Source organism: Miniopterus schreibersii (assembly GCF_964146895.1).
Source record: "Miniopterus schreibersii genome assembly, chromosome: 15".
NCBI lineage: Eukaryota > Metazoa > Chordata > Mammalia > Chiroptera > Miniopteridae > Miniopterus > Miniopterus schreibersii.
In genome coordinates this window covers 49,728,785-49,743,945 of record NC_138115.1, presented here as the reverse complement: position 1 = coordinate 49,743,945, position 15,161 = coordinate 49,728,785, and the positions used below count along the sequence as shown (strand labels likewise).

General features: G+C 52.9%; 2 protein-coding genes across 7 annotated transcripts; one reads left to right on the top strand and one right to left on the bottom strand.

Moving 5' to 3' along the window:
* Positions 1-16: 16 nt before the first annotated feature.
* NME6 (NME/NM23 nucleoside diphosphate kinase 6) lies at positions 17-6,170 on the top strand. 6 transcript variants are annotated; one of them, XM_081160820.1, is made up of 7 exons: positions 17-148; positions 2,445-2,541; positions 3,897-3,999; positions 4,338-4,379; positions 4,504-4,543; positions 4,966-5,126; positions 5,372-6,170. In XM_081160820.1, the coding sequence occupies exons 2-7, from the start codon at positions 2,452-2,454 to the stop codon at positions 5,536-5,538; spliced, it is 603 nt and encodes a 200-aa protein (XP_081016946.1). In that variant the 5' UTR covers positions 17-148; positions 2,445-2,451; the 3' UTR covers positions 5,539-6,170. The 6 variants fall into 6 exon arrangements, with proteins under 6 accessions (XP_081016946.1, XP_081016947.1, XP_081016949.1 ...); XM_081160822.1 differs by lacking the exon at positions 4,338-4,379 and adding an exon at positions 3,047-3,165 and having other exon boundaries at positions 42-148; XM_081160821.1 differs by lacking the exon at positions 4,338-4,379.
* Positions 6,171-8,882: 2,712 nt separating this feature from the next.
* Positions 8,883-10,859, bottom strand: CAMP (cathelicidin antimicrobial peptide). Its single transcript, XM_081159490.1, has 4 exons — positions 10,565-10,859; positions 9,840-9,947; positions 9,672-9,740; positions 8,883-9,079 (listed from the first exon to the last, which is right to left on the bottom strand). Exons 1-4 carry the CDS (start codon positions 10,841-10,843, stop codon positions 8,942-8,944), a joined length of 594 nt encoding a protein of 197 aa, XP_081015616.1. The 5' UTR covers positions 10,844-10,859; the 3' UTR covers positions 8,883-8,941.
* Positions 10,860-15,161: the final 4,302 nt, after the last annotated feature.

Below are 15,161 nucleotides of genomic sequence, written 5' to 3'. Positions count from 1 at the left end.
TGAAGGACCCCGCTTGGGCCGCACGGGCTGGCTAGCACGGCGCCTGGTGGCCGCGCGACACGGAGGGAGGGTTAGGCGAATCCGGACCTGGACTCCAGGGGGACTCGGGCTCCCAGTAGCCCGGAATCTGGGGTGGACTTAGTCCCGGGTACAAGGGGCTGGAGAAACCGAGGGGATGGGGGGAGGAGGAGATGGGGGTGTAGGGAGCTGAGATTTTGAGCCTGGGGGGCCTGAGGGCGCGGCCTCCGGCGTTGGGGAGGCGGGGTGGCGGGGTTGCGGGCCTGCGGGTAGAGGGGCTCGGGTGCCGCCCCCCGGGAGCGGGGGAATAGGTGCCTCGGGGGTGGGGGCGGGTGTGCAGGCGTTTTCTAAGGTTTGTAGTTCTCTGATGTCTAAGTTGAGCCAGTTTCTCTAGACCTGTCGTCAGGAAAGGAAGCGCGTCCTCCCCCGGGTCCCCCAGCAGCCGGGCCTTGAAACGGCTGCGTCAGGTTCCCTGGTTAATTCGCTCAGAGATACTGCTGAGAGCGAGCTACCCGCTGGGCGCGCCGCCTAGGTACCGGGGATATGGTGGGGAGGACGGCCCCCTGCTCTCACGGAGCTGACTTTCCAGTAGGGAAGACCGAACTGAAGAAAAAGTGCGAGGAGCCCCAGAAAGTATTAGAGCAGCGCGCCGAGAGCTGTAGGGGACTAGGAGGAGACCGGAGGGGCGCCTCCTGGCTGCGGGAACCTCTCCCGCAAAGGCTGTCGGCCAGAAAGCCCCGAAGCTGTAAAGGCCCCTGAGGCTGGAACAGAGGAAGTTCAGGAGTGTGGGGTTCCAGGCGAGCCTAGAGGGGTACGCGGGGGTCAGATCTTGCAAAGCCTAGTAGGCCACGATAAGGACCTGGGGTTTTATTATAAAAGCATGGTGTACTTTAAAGGGTTAAGGAGGGGAATGATACCTAGATTTGTGTTTTTGGTTCTCGGGCTGCTGTGTGGAGAATAGATTGTGTAGGGTGGCCAGAGTAGAAACTGGGAGGCCACTGAGGAGACTGTTGCAGGAATCTAGGGAGGGAGGATGATGTCTTGGCTGCAGGTGGCGGTAGTTGAGAGGGAGAGAACTGTATGGATCTGAGATATACTGGTTAGGTAAAATTGCCAGAATTTAGTGATGGCATGGATGCGGAAGGCGAGGGAGGGGAGGTGTCAAGGATGGGTCTCCCTAGATATATGGGGAAGATTCTGCTTGCTTTGGGTTACTCACCCCCTGGGATATGAGGGAGAGTGGCTTGGCTGATCTCGTACTGGTTAGACTGGGCTTAGCTCTGTGATTTCAGTGGAGCATCAAGATGAAAGCTGTAAAAAGGACACGAGTAGAAAAGACCTTGGCATGGTTTCTTCATTTGAACCAGACACTAACACCACCCTTAACATGATTGTCAGGCTACTTTTAGGCTAAGAGAAATGAGAGTGTTGGCCAGACTGCCCCATGTGTGTTCATGGGAGCCTTTTCTATTCATTGGCAGATTTAGGGGTTCCACGGGATAACCTTTTTGAGACCTAGTCCTTAGTTGTGCAGAGATGATCAATTTCTCACGTGGAAGAGAGCTCAAATTCTTTAAGTCCAGAGTATAAAATACTTTTATGTTCTTCATATCATTTCCAGAATTGTTTATTTGAGCTCTTACAACATGTTAGATGCTAGAAATACAAATATGAATAGGACTATATAGGTACCTTTAGTCAAAACTGATCAAGCACCTTTGTGCCAGGTGCTGTTTCAACTGCTTCACATACAACATGGTTACAACTAGTCCCCGAACTTGGAGTTGCATATCTATAAGCCTTGCCACTGAGGACAGCTGAGTGTATTAAAGGGTTTGATTCGGGCAGGGAAGATCTTGACCTATCTGTAAGAGTAGATAAGAGATGGTATGTATCCATCAAGCTTTTTGGTATCCTGCCAACAACCCAATTCTTGTCCAATTCTGGAATTGGTGGGAGAGCACTGTAAGATAGAGGACCTTTGGAGAGGAAACACTTACTCAACTCTTGTGGCCCGGCTGTTGAGAAGTATAAGTTGTAAATACTCTGTAAAACACAATGGACAGTTAGGAAGGGGAGGGAATATTGAGAGAGAGGTAGTGTTTAAACTTGAATTTCTTTTGAATGAGTGACAACTCCCTCATACGCTTACAGTGGCACAAACCAGATAATGCATTCCATAGGGCAACCTGAGTGCCCCCTCTACCACTCCCTTCCCTCAATCCCATGAGCACAAATGGGCCGTTATATAAAGCAATATATACATGTATACAGTAACCATGTATGCAGTCTTCCTGTGTAACTGTCACGTGCTTTATGAGTGTCAGGAGTGAGAGCACTGGTTAGCTTGCAGAGCTGCATGGCTCCAGAGTAGGAAGGATGGGGAGTGCAGCTCTGATGGGTCCCTAATCCGGCTCTGATGGTAGGAGTGAGATGACCTCGATCTTGCGAAGCCCTCAGGCTCTCCAGCTTACTCTGGCCCTGATCAAGCCTGATGCAGTCGCTCACCCACTGATTCTGGAGGTAAGAATCCTAAGCCTCTACTATATGCCTGGGCATTACTTCTGTTTTAGGTGCCATAGGGCCTATTGTGAAGACTGACGACAGAGTCCTATGCTAAATACCATGGAGGCAAAGCTAGAAGCCATGGACTTAGACTCTAAGAGGACTAAAAATCTGTTGCAGAATTGAGACAGATATAAAATACAAGAAAGAATCCAGTATAATAACACGAGGAACCAAACTTCAATACAGTATATGTGTATTAGTTTTCTGTTGCTCCATAAAAATTACCACACACTTAGTAGCTTAAAACAATATTTATTATTTCACAATTCTAGAATTTGAAGTACAGGAGGCTCGGCTGGGTTTTTTCCTTATGGTCTCACAAGGCCAAAGTCAAGATATAGCTGACTGGGCCCTTATCTCGAGGGCTTGGGGAAGAATCCACTCCCAGACTTATTTGGGTTGTTGGCAGAATTCAGTTCCTGTGGGTATAGGACTGAGGTCCCAGTGTCCTTGCCTTTAGGCAGGGACTGCTCTCAGCCTCCAGAGGCTGGCCACTCCTCATCAGGCCCACTCCAGCTTCAAGACAACAGTGAATCAGATGCTTCAACCTCTCTGAGTTCTCCTTCAGCTCCCAGCCAGGTACAGCTCTGCTTTTAAAGAGCTCATGTGATTCATTAGGCATGTCTGGATAATCTCCCTTTTGATTAAAGCAAAGTCAGTTTGTAGTCACCTTAATTACACCTGCAAAATCCCTTTTGTTATGTCATGTAAAATAATGTCATTCTGCATGATATTCAGTCCTGGAGATTTAAGGAAAGAAACTGGGTAGAGCTAGGTGAGGGTCATTTTAGCATTCTGCTTACAGTAGTTTGGTAGGCAGTAGCTGAGCAGCACTGCTGAGTAAGCTCACTGGTACAAAGGAAGACCAGAGCCGGGAGGTGGCCTGTGAGTGTGGGGACCAGGCCCCGCCTCAAAGGAAGGGTGGCCTTTGGTTAGTGGCCAGAGCAGGACAAGTGTTCCACAGGAGGGAGATGCTGAGGCAGAATGTAGGTCTGAGGGCCACCGGAGGGCTGGGTGGGAGGGACTGGGGAATTGGAAGTGCAGGGCGAGGAAGTGCAGCCTTGAAAACGCGACAAATTGGTGGCTCCTCATTCCATGAGTACCAGGAGGCACTCAAAAGCTTCTGACCAGAGCAGGACCTAGGTTGTGATGTTTTTGATTTATCGAGTGTGACGTCATAGAGAGAGGGGCAGAAGTTCAAGGCAGGGCCACTATCGAGAGGTGTGGCGATGGTCTGAGTGGTGCAGTCTCCTGGTTCACCCAAATGGCCCTTTTGACTGATTTTTATCTTTGCGGTGCTGCTTATCCAGGCTGTTCATCAGCAGATTCTGAGCAACAAGTTCCTTATTGTACGAATGAGAGAACTTGTGTGGAGGAAAGAAGAGTGCCAGAGGTTTTACCAAGAGCACGAAGGTAGGACCCCGGCCTCCTGAATGGGGGGCTTCTCTATCCCAAGCGGCGTGCAAGAGAGATTTTACCCGGACACATGACGGCAGGCTGTCTGCTACCAACTGTAAAACTCTTTCCTATTTTCTGGGAAGGTCCTACTTCACAGTCCCAACCAGAAACTTAGTTTTATATTCTAATATCGGTAGTTAACATTTAGTGAGTGTTTACTCTGTCAGACATTGTCCTAACACTCATGATTTCATTTCATTCTCCCAGCAGCCCCCTGAGGTAGGTATTGTTATATCCCCAGTATACAGATTAGGAAACTGAGCTAGGGAAGCTCATGACTCACCTACTTACAGGTTGTACAGGTTGTAAGTGGCGGAGCCTGGATTCAGACCCAGGTATGTCAGACTCCAAGGTCCGTTCTTTGTTCTAAAGCAGTTTTTACTCCAAGTTAGGAGGCAGAAGTACAAAAAGTCCTCTTGGGCACCAGTGTCTTGATGAAGGTTCTCTCTCTCTTCACAGGGCGTTTTTTCTATCAGCGGCTAGTGGAGTTCATGGCCAGGTATTTCCACTTTTGGGCCCAGCATCTTTATCTATTGAGACATATCTCCCCTGCCACCTAAATAAATCTGTTAATTTTACTTGCCACTCTTTAAAGTTGTAATGAGCATCCAGTGTCTGAAGAAACATGAATTTGGGGCTCTGACTGAGCCACACTGACCTGGTGGCCACCTGACGCATGGTGGGTACTGATCCAGTGACTGTAGAAGAGTATTATTGAGTGCTGCCTAGCAACTCTGCTGATCTCTGTAGCTTTCTTGGACATCAGCAGTAGCCTTCCATCATTGGTAGCAGTGTTGGTACTCAGCTAGAAAGGCAAGGAAACTCTCAGGATGTACAGTGCGCCTTTACCTGCGCCCTGCTCATGGTGTGCTATTCTAGAATGATGGCCAGATTCCAGACACATGCCCCTTTTGTTCACAGTGGGCCACTCCGAGCCTACATCCTTGCCCACAAGGATGCCATCCAGCTCTGGAGGACGCTGATGGGACCCACCAAAGTGTTTCGAGCACGCCACGTGGCCCCAGATTCAATTCGAGGGAGTTTCGGCCTCACCGACACCCGCAACACCACCCATGGCTCCGGTGAGTCTGCCTCCCAGGTCCACGGGCACAAATAAGGGAGGATGGTTTGGGGGTTGGGGGGCAGGCCATATGGTGGGGTTGAGAGTCAGGTCCTTCCAGTGAGCTTTCTTCCCTACTGCGATTCTGGTCCTCTGTGGCCGTCTTAGCAGATGTGGTCCCAGAACTGAGGAGCGGGCGGGAGTAGAGGCTCCAGTTTCTGCACCGGATTATGACTGCACTCCCTAATAGAGTCCCTTCTCCTTCAGACTCTGTGGCTTCAGCCAGCAGGGAGATTGCAGCCTTCTTCCCTGGCTTCAGTGAGCAGCGCTGGTACGAGGAAGAGGAGCCTCGGTGGCGCTGTGGCCCTGTGCTCTACAGTCCAGAGGGAGGCATCCACTATGCAGCCGGCACAGGAGGCCCAGGGCCAGCCTGATGCAGGCCTGGCAATCTGTGAAGACTGGTGGCGTGGCCAAGCCTTTTGTCTTGTCCCTCCTGTCCAGAGCACTGTCCTAGGGCCAGGGAGGCCTGGGGCTCATGGCGCCATCTCTGCTAGGCACCGCCACCTGCCTGAGAGCCTAGCTCCTCACCACCACTGCCTCTAGAATCTATCTACCTCTTTGCTGGAATGTTTGTGGGTGGTTCAGAGGAACAATGGTTCCTCTTTTTGCTGAAAACCGTTCATTCCTTTTCAAGGAGGCGCTTGCCTCAGTGACTCTGCAGTGACTCTGTAAGGCAATATTTGGCCTGTCTTCCTCAATACAAGTCAGTATTCCACTGAATCCTCAAGGCTGGGAGCCCTGCTCTAGGTGCCTTCTCTCCATCCTTAACTGGAGTCATTAAACCTGTCCCGAAGCCAAGTTTCTCCCTATGCCAAGTGAAGAAAGAATTGTGTAGAAACCCAGGAAGTCCACACACACACAGACACACACACAGCTTATGTTGTGTATAAAGGAACCCGGTGACAGAGCTGAGCGTGGGCTCCAATCCATGCTGTGCACCTGGCACAGGGCTGCGTCCTGGAGGAAGGGGCAGCTTTTATTTGAATAAAGGTGTGTCTGTCCAGTAGAGGCATGTTTTTATGATTCACTTTTTTCTGATTTGCACAAAGCCACTACAACGTCTTTGTTGTAAGCCAAGGACGTCAGTTATCAATTGCTGCATGATTAATCACCTCAAAATTTAGTGGCTTAAGAGAATAATGATTTGTTCTTATGTGTCAGTTGATTGGCTGGGTGAATCCGCTGGTCTCACTTGGACTCACTCGTGGCTGCATTCAGCAGGTGGGTCCAACGTGGTCTTTCATTTTGAGCTTCTTCATAGCACGGTTATTTCAGGGTTCCAAGAGGGCAGGCCCCCATTCACAAGCTTTACCAAGCTTCTGCTTGTGTCATGTTTGCTAACATCCCATTGGCCAAACCAAGCCACATGGCCAAGCCCAGAGTCCCTTTGGGAAAGGCCTGCATACCGACATGGATATTGGGAGGTGTGAATTATTGGGGGCCATACTATGACAATCTACATCACTGAGAATAGTGAGGAGCCTTGAATTTATATAGAATTTATGAAAACAAGTATTTGCACAAGCCAACAAAGGAAATGAAGAAATAGAGTAAGAAGGTCCAAGTCCAAATTCCAGGTTCAAGGTACAGTAGCAAGGTCCAGGTCCTGGTCCAGGTCCAATGTCCAAGTCTAATGTCAGGTACAAAGTTGCAGGTCGAATTCATGTCTTAAGTTTCAGGTTCAATGTCTAGGAGTAGGTCAAAGTTCAAGACAAGTTCATGTCCACATCCAGGTCTGAAGTCTAAGCATTAGGTCCAGATCCAGAGTCCAGGTATGAAGTCCAAGTTCTCTTAGAAGTTCAGGTTCAAGACCCATATTCGAGTTTAAGATTCAAATTCAGATTTATAAGCAAAGGTCATGTCTAAGGTCAGGACCAAGATCCAGGACCATCTAGGTTCATCACTGAGATCTGATGTCTAGTTTTAAGGTCCAAATTCAAAGATCATGTCAATGTCCAAGGCCAAGGACTAGGTTGAGATTTAAAGTATGATTTAAGGGCTAAGGATCAGAGATCAAAGTTTAAAATACAAATTCAAGGGACAACAACAAAAAAACCTTTTTCGTCAACCCTAGGAAAACACTGTGTGCCCATTAAGTAATCTCTCCATTCCCTCACTCCTTCCATCCGGTTAAACACTAATCTGCTTTCCATTTCTAAGGATTTGTCTATTCTGGATTTAGCATATAAAAGGAATCATACAACATGTGACTTTTTGTGTCTTAAATCAGTAGAGAGGGATTGGTTTACAAGAAATACAATCACTAACATAAAATTTCTGAGAGGCAGGAGAGACTAGGATCTCAGCAGGAGTGTAGAGACTGGAAGAGTGAAACAGGGAGGAGAGAGCCAACTCGAGAATGGGGTATGGAGCTGGGCACCACTGTGGACAGCTGGCCCCAATCTAGCTGGTGGTCCTCTGCCTCCCAACGGGGGCCAGGAGCCTGGGTATTTTCCCACTGGATTCCATCATCCATTGTCTAGCATTCTCTAGACAAACTCCTTTGTAGGTCCAAATTTGCACATTGCCAGAAAGGCCTCCTGCATTCGTCAGCAGAGATGCTCCTGGGAGGAGCCAAGAGAAAGGGACTGAGCTCCCTGACTTCACCTGGGGGCAGCAGGGTGGTAGGGAGGCAGCCGAGAGGCTACGAGGTGGGGCATAAAGTTGTCCAAGGCCGCCCTCCCCTGGTTGTGCTTGGGTGCGCACACCCTCTGCATGGAGCTCGGCGTGTCAGAGCCGGCCGATCTGAATCAGCCACAGTCTCTATTTCAGACTCAACAGAACCTCCATCTCCTGGGGGGGGGGCACATCTGTAATTCTTTCAACAATAAAGATAAAAAAGACTCAATATGAGAGCATTTGTGGGGGAAAAACTCAATTTAGCACCTAGACCTGAGGCCATAACTTTTTTTTTTTAATATATCTTTATTGATTTCAGAAAGAGGAAGGGAGAGGGAGAGAGAAATACCAATGATGAGAGAGTCATTGATCGGCTCCCTCCTGCACACCCCCTACTGGGGATCGCACCCGCAACCTGGGCACGTGCCCTGACCAGGGATCGAACCTCGATCTCCTGTATCCTTGGTTGATGCTCAACCACTGAGCCATGCAGGCCGGGCAGGATTCCTGTTTTTAATGATACAAAAATTTTTTGTACCGTTTGACTCCTAAACACGAACCTGAAACTTAAATTTGCTGCCCAGCTGAAGAAACAGTGATGTGTCCCAGTGCCAGAGGAAAAGCCAGAGGTGTGGGGGTCTTTCACGGAGTTAAGATTTTCAAGGGGAATTAGAACTTTATGGGCCCTGCTGACCTCAGAACCCAGCCAGCCATGTGACTGAACTGCATCTCTGAGAGTATTTAACAAAATGCCTGTCCCCTCCCTCCACTGTCACCTCCATATGAGCAAGAAGAGCTCAGCAGCATCCCCCCCAGCCCTACACACAGAGTAGATGTCCTTAAGTTCCTACTGGGTACTCGAGGAGGAGGGTGGGAGGTATGTGAGGGCAGGGGCATTGACCCTGAGGATGGAGACACTGTCCTGGGCCTCTTGGTCCTTCTGCCTCACCCCATGCTCTCCTGAATGGAACAGCTGTCCCCACCCAACCCTGGGTTTTGCCCGCACACGTGCGCATGGTGCGCACACACAGGGCCTCCCAGACTTCTTTGTGGTAACTGGGAGAAGGCAAGACAAGTGAAATTGAGGCCGGAGAAAGTTGCTTTCACAAGAATTTATTTTTCAGAGTCCAGAAGCCGGAGCCAAGACAAAACAGACTATTAGGACTCTTCCCTGGGCGAAAGATGTGAAAAAAAATTCTTGATTCTCCTGCCAAATCCCTCAATGCCTTCACCAATCTTCCGTCCTCCTTTCCGTAAGAGTCCGCCCAGCAGCCCTCTCAATTTCACATCCTTGAGCTGTGCATCAGGAGAAAACAGGCTCCTTGTGGGGGCTGGACCCAGGGTCAAGACCCCTCCCACAGAAACATCCCCCTTCCTGGGCCACCCTAGGAACCTTGGGGCCCCAGTTCACCCTCCCGCTGTGACCTTTGAAGCATGTGGTTGAATCCCTATACCCATAAACAGATGAGGAAACTGAGGCCCAGAGATGGCTAGTGGCTTCCCAAGGACACACGGCCCATCCCAGCAAAGCTGAGATGGAGCATGGGCTGAAAGCTCATTACTCTAAGTCAGTGGCTCTCAAACTTCAGCTGGAATCTTCTGGAAGTCTTGTTAAATACAAACTGCTGGGCCTCACCCCAGAGTCTGAGTCAGCAGGTCTGAATGGGGCCTGAAATTTTGCACATTTAACAAGTTCCCAGGTGTGGGCCGCACTTTGAGAGCCACTGAGCTCTAAGGGACTGCAGAGCCGGTCCTGGAGAGCCAGGGCTCAGGCTGAGGGAGGAGCCCAGGGTAGGAGGGGCTTTCTCTGCCCGGGATGGCTAATTGGTCCATAGGATGTTCCACACACCACACCCATTGGCCCCCACAACTCATAGGGGCCACTCACCTCCACACAGTTGACTTCAAAGCCTTTTTTCTGGTCCAGGGTGGTTAGCCCCACACACTCTTTCATCAGCTAAACAGGGGAGAGTTTGTGCTATAACCTTTATATTGACACGTTCCCCAGAGGCCTCTTGTTCAGCATCTTGGGAGGCACCCCTGCCCCCAACCTCACCCCGTTCTCTTTGAAGTCACACTGCTCAGGCGGCAGCCGCGTCCTTCTGGGGCACACAGTCTCCTTCACCACGAAGCTCACAGGCCTCAGGGTGTTTGGGTTCTTGTCCTGGCCAGGAGAGAAAGTGGGGAGACCAGGACTGAGCCTCTGCTTGCTTTCTCTGATCTGTTCCCCTGTCTCCCCCCCCCCCCCCCCCACCTAAAGAACAGCCTTTCACAGCCCCTGCTGTGTTCCTGGCGCTGGGTTTGGTGCCGGGATACAGAGGTGGGCAGGGCAGAGCCCACTCCTGCCCACAGCAAGCATACGGAGAGCAGGGGCAGACCGCAGACAAGCTCTGGGGGGATCGAGGGGAATCAGGGGCGTCCTGGAGGAAAGACATTGCCCCTGGAACCTCAGGCTGAGCAGAGCCCTTCCCTGTGTGGGAGACAGCGGAGTGCGGGGAAAACTTAAAGCAGGGAAGTCACACTCCAGGCCCAATGGCCCCGTTCTTGCCCCTGGAACCCCCAGAAGTCCCTGAAGCCTGAATGTGGGGGGCACCTCTTTGCACAGTATCGATTCTAAGGCAGGAAGCTACCGTCGGGAAGGGGACACAGCTCTGGGAAGGTTTCCTGGGAGAGGCAGGATCCCGCTGAAAGGGAGGGTCGCCTTTCTGATGAGGCCCAGCAGAAGCCAAGCGGCGTGGCCGAGCGCAGCAGGGCAGAGCCTCCCCCCGAGCCCCCGCTCACCCCGTCGGGCTGCTGGTCCAGCTGCAGCAGGCGGTAGAGGTGCTCTTCTGAGGAGTTCCGGTTGAACTCCTTCACGGCCAGGAGCGCGGCCTCCTCCTGGCTCAGCACCTGGGCAGTGGCCAGAGGCGTCGCCAGGCCCAGCAGCAGCAGCAACAGCGCCCAGCGCCCCGCGTGCAGGCTGGCCCCCTGGGTCTCCATGGTGCCAGAGTCTGCCTCCCCAGCACGCACCCCTCTTTTATGCCCAGCCTGGGCCTGTTGCACAAGCCTGCCCTGCGCCATCGCTGGCCACCCGCCAGGGCGCGGCTGGCCTTGCCTCAGCCCCGTTGCCTCACAGGGCTTGCTGGACGGGGGAGCCCTGCCCTGCGCGAGGGGAAGAAACGGTTTCCCCATCTGCCTGGCATCGCGGGCGGGCTGGGGCAGGGTCAGTCAGGAGCGCTGAGTCCCGGGAGAGGAAGGGAGCCAGGGTGGCGGCCAACATCCCTCTCCTCGCGGTGGGTCCCCCGGCGTCCCACTAAATGCTCAGGCCTAGGCGCTGCCCGGCACCCATGGGCACGAAGACTAGATGAACAGCGACCACCCTCCAGCTAGACTCGAGCCTCACCCGCCACCAGTCCCGCGGAGGCTTCCAGCACCACCCCAGCCCGTCCTCCAGCCCAGCCCTCAGTCAGCTCAGGGGCTCCGTTCCCTCTGTCCCCTCTCCTGGGTTCTTCTCTACTGCTTTTCAGTCTAAAAAGGGCCCCAGCCCTGGCCGGTTTGGCTCTGTGGTTAGAGCGTCAGCCCACGGACTGAAGGTTCTCGGGTTCGATTCCAGCCAAGGGCACGTACCTGGGTTGCAGGCTCGATCCCCAGCCCTGGCCGGGCACATGCGGGAGGCAACCAATCGATGTGTCTCGCTCACGTCAATGTTTCTCTCTCTCCCTTCCGCTCTCTCTGAAAATCAATGGAAAAAATATCCTCGGGTGAGGATTTAAAAAAAAACAACATTAAAAATGTCCCCAGCCAGGCCAGAGTAGCTCAGTTAGTTGAGTGTTGTCATCCTGTGCACCGAAAGGTTGCCGGTTCGATTCCCAGTCAAGGCACGTGCCTAGGTTGTGGGTTCAATCCCTGGTTGGGGCACAAACGGAAGGCAACTGATGGATGTTTCTCTCTCTCCTTTCCTCTCTCTAAGCATGTCCTCAGGTGAAGATTAAAAAAATAATAAAATAATAAAATTTAAAATAAAGTAAAATAAAATAAAAATGTCCCCAGCACCCACCAGATGTGGCCTGTTGCCCTGGCCCCTCCCAGCCAAGCCTGAGGAAGGGTTATCTACAACTGCACTCACCCACTCCTTTGCTCCCTCTCACACTTAAGGCTACTGCAGGCTGGCCAGCCCTCACTGGGTCCAGTGGCCATTCTCAAGCCTTGTCTTTATCTACCCAGGCACTGGTGACCCCTCTGTCCGCCTGAAACCACCTCCACCCCATTCTTCCCTGAGGCTACTCTTCTGTGCCCTGGTGGCAGGGCTCCTCCTCAGTTTCCTCCTAGAACTTTTCCCTTTGTATGAAGAGTGTGATCCTGGGCAGCTTCTCTTCCCAGTCCTCACATCTCCCTGGGGACAGCCTCTCTCAGGACATCAGTTATCATGGACATCAGCTGGTCAGTATCTCTGAGTTCAAGACTCCCATGAATAGTCCTGGCTGTCCCCAGGCCGCCTGGCCTGTTGTTTTTCCAGGTGCCACTGCACAAGCCCTGAGCTGAAAGCCTGGGGAGCACCCCGCCTGCCCCTCCTTCCTCCTGGGAACACTCTCCTCGGCCCTTCCCCACCTCCCCTGCCCTGGCTCCTACCACCATCTTCTCTCCTCTGAAGTGCAGCCACAGCCTCCCGACTCCACCTTCTCCAGGTTCCAGGCTCTCCCTGCACCGCAGGCCACTTGCCACACCATTGTCTAGAAGCTCCTCTCAACTGCTGCTTTGGCCATTTCAACCCCAGCCTTCAGGAATGCCACCCCCACCCCCACCCCCGCCACCCAGACTGGCATCAGGGCCTGGAGTCTTGTCTCTCCCCCTTGCCCTCACCCTTAGTCCTGCACGCCCCAGGTGCCAGGCTGCCACATACACCCCACCACTCACTGCCCTCTGAGCCTCCTGCTCTTTCCCTGCTCTGCTTGGCATGCCCTTCTACCTATGAAGCTTTCCCTGACCTCCAACCAGATATGGCAGCCTTCTCTCTGCTCCCACAGCCTTCAGGAAGCCTCTGATTTGACCCCACATGACTCCCTGTTTAGTGTTCTAGTTGAGACACGAGGCTGGGGCGGCTGGTGCTGGGAGTGGAGAGAGCACTGCTGGGAGAGATAAGAGGCAAAGTGATGGACGGGGTTCAGAGGTCAGGAGGAAACTTGCAGTCCCAGCTCTCCTGTGAATGGCCGTGTGGCATGAGGCCTGGTGTAGCTGTTGACCTCTGTTGACCTGCGGGACTCTTTGGGGCTTGGACAGGGCACCTCGGAAGGCGGCAGCCTGGAAGAATGCTGCTGGTTGCACACTCAGCTTTGGGAGAAGGAAGGAGAAACGGGCTTGTGTGCAACCTGCTTTCACAGTCCTGGTATTGCCCCAGTGGGCTCTTGATCAAGCCAGGCTTGCACATCGGGGCTATTTATAGTGATTGAGAGGAGGGTCATCCCAGGACATCGGACCCCTAAGATCACTCCTGGATCCCTCACCTTTTTTTCTGGCTTCAGGGTCCCCAAGGAGCCAAACCAGGAAAGAAGGAGGTATCAGTGTTAGTTTGTAGACTGGGGCATGTGACCTGCCCAATTCTGTGTCCCTCTAGGTCTGATCCAGCACATTCAGAGCCCCTTTCCAACTGGCTAAAGGGGACTTTCTGCCTCGGCCAACACTGCACACTCCTCTCACTTGGAATCAGCCAGAGCCTCCGTGGCTTCCGCAGGCCCTCTGATGCAAATCAGAGCTGTGGACCCAGGGGACTTGCCTGCCCTCTCTGGGCCACAGCACAGGGGCCAGGCTTCCCAGCTTCCAGGATTGAGCCCTGTCCAAGGCCGATACATGCGGGTGGGTATCCTATGTGAGGCAGGGAAGCTGACTCAGACCCTTAAAAGCTATGGCTGCCCCGTTTCTTGGGGAGGGAGAGGGGAGTCTCTCCCCAGCTTGCCTTTTTCATACTGTCTCCTCTCACTAACAAGGTGATCGGAAGATTCTAGGTGAGTTCAGATCAGAAAGGAAAAAAAAGAAACAGAAAAGCTCTTCACCTCGGGTCTGGAGTGCTGGACCCAGCAGTCACAGTGTGGCAGCGGAGCTGAGGGCTCTGAGAGGCAGATGCTGGCGGCCCCTCTCCCACTCCGGGATGCCTCCCCCTCCAGAACGAGGCCCACTTTGGCCTCCTCTCTCTGTTCCCTCTCCAGGTCCCTGTCCAAAGCCCCGGAGCCTGAAGAGCCCAAGGGCTGCACTGGTCCACGGAGCACAGCCCACCCCCAGACTTCCTGGGGGAGCACAAGGGCTGGACTGTCCCTTGCTCAACAGGCATCCTGGGGGCCTCTACACTCTCCCCAGCCCTGAGGCATCTTCTCAGAGGCTCAGAGAGGTTAAGTGATATGCTTAGGGTCACTTAGCAAGACAAGAACAGGGCTGACCAGTCCCCAAAGCCTTATGGCCAGTCTGGGGCATCTCTTTGTTGCCAGTCTCCTCTGGACTCTCCACACTTGGCCCTCCTCCTAGGAGAGAGGAGATACTAGACCTTGACCCTAAGCAGGACCATCCTACTCTCCCAGCCCCAAGGCCCTAGCCCTGGCTAATCCAACCCTCTCTGACTCCCCTTCCCCCAGCCTGTGTGAGCCAATGAAGCCTATGAAAATTCTTCCAGAAGATGAATTTCATATGATGCAGCTAAAGAAGTCACTCTGAATGATGCATGTGTCCAAGGCTTTCTTTCTTTTTTTTAAAGTCTTTATTGATTTCAGAGAGAGGGAGGGAGAGGCAGAGAGAGAGAGAAACATCAATGATGAGAGAGTCATTGATCGGCTGCCTCCTGCACACCCCGACTGGGGATCGAGCCCGCAACCTGGGCATGTGCCCTGACCGGGAATTGAACTGCGATCTCCTGGATCCTAGGTCGACACTCAACCACTGAGCCACGCCGGCCAAGCCGTTCAAGGCTTTCTGAGATGGCTCCAAGCACCTGGAGCTAGCTCTGCTAACCACTCCCCTCCTGCCGTCCTCCATCTCAGGCCTTCCTGAACCATTGACTGTGGATTGCTCTGACCCAACCCAATAAAATCCCAGCTCAGAACCTGGTCGGTGCCCGCCTTCCCCTGTGCCCCTCTGTTGCAGAACCCCTGGAGGAGGCCAGGGCCGGGATGATAACCCTCTCTGCTCTCTGCCTCCACCCCAGACCATGCTTTCCTACGCCCCTCTATGCCCCAGGCCCCTACCCTCCATCCATCCTTTTTGTCACTGCCAGGGTAGGATGACAAGGGTAAGGTCACATCACTCGGGTTGAAGGTGGGCCTGTCATTGGAACCTCATACGGCTGGTCGTGCAGATACGCAGCCTGAGGTGACCGTGAAGCTATGGTGGCAATGCCACTCCAGTTCATGCATGACCA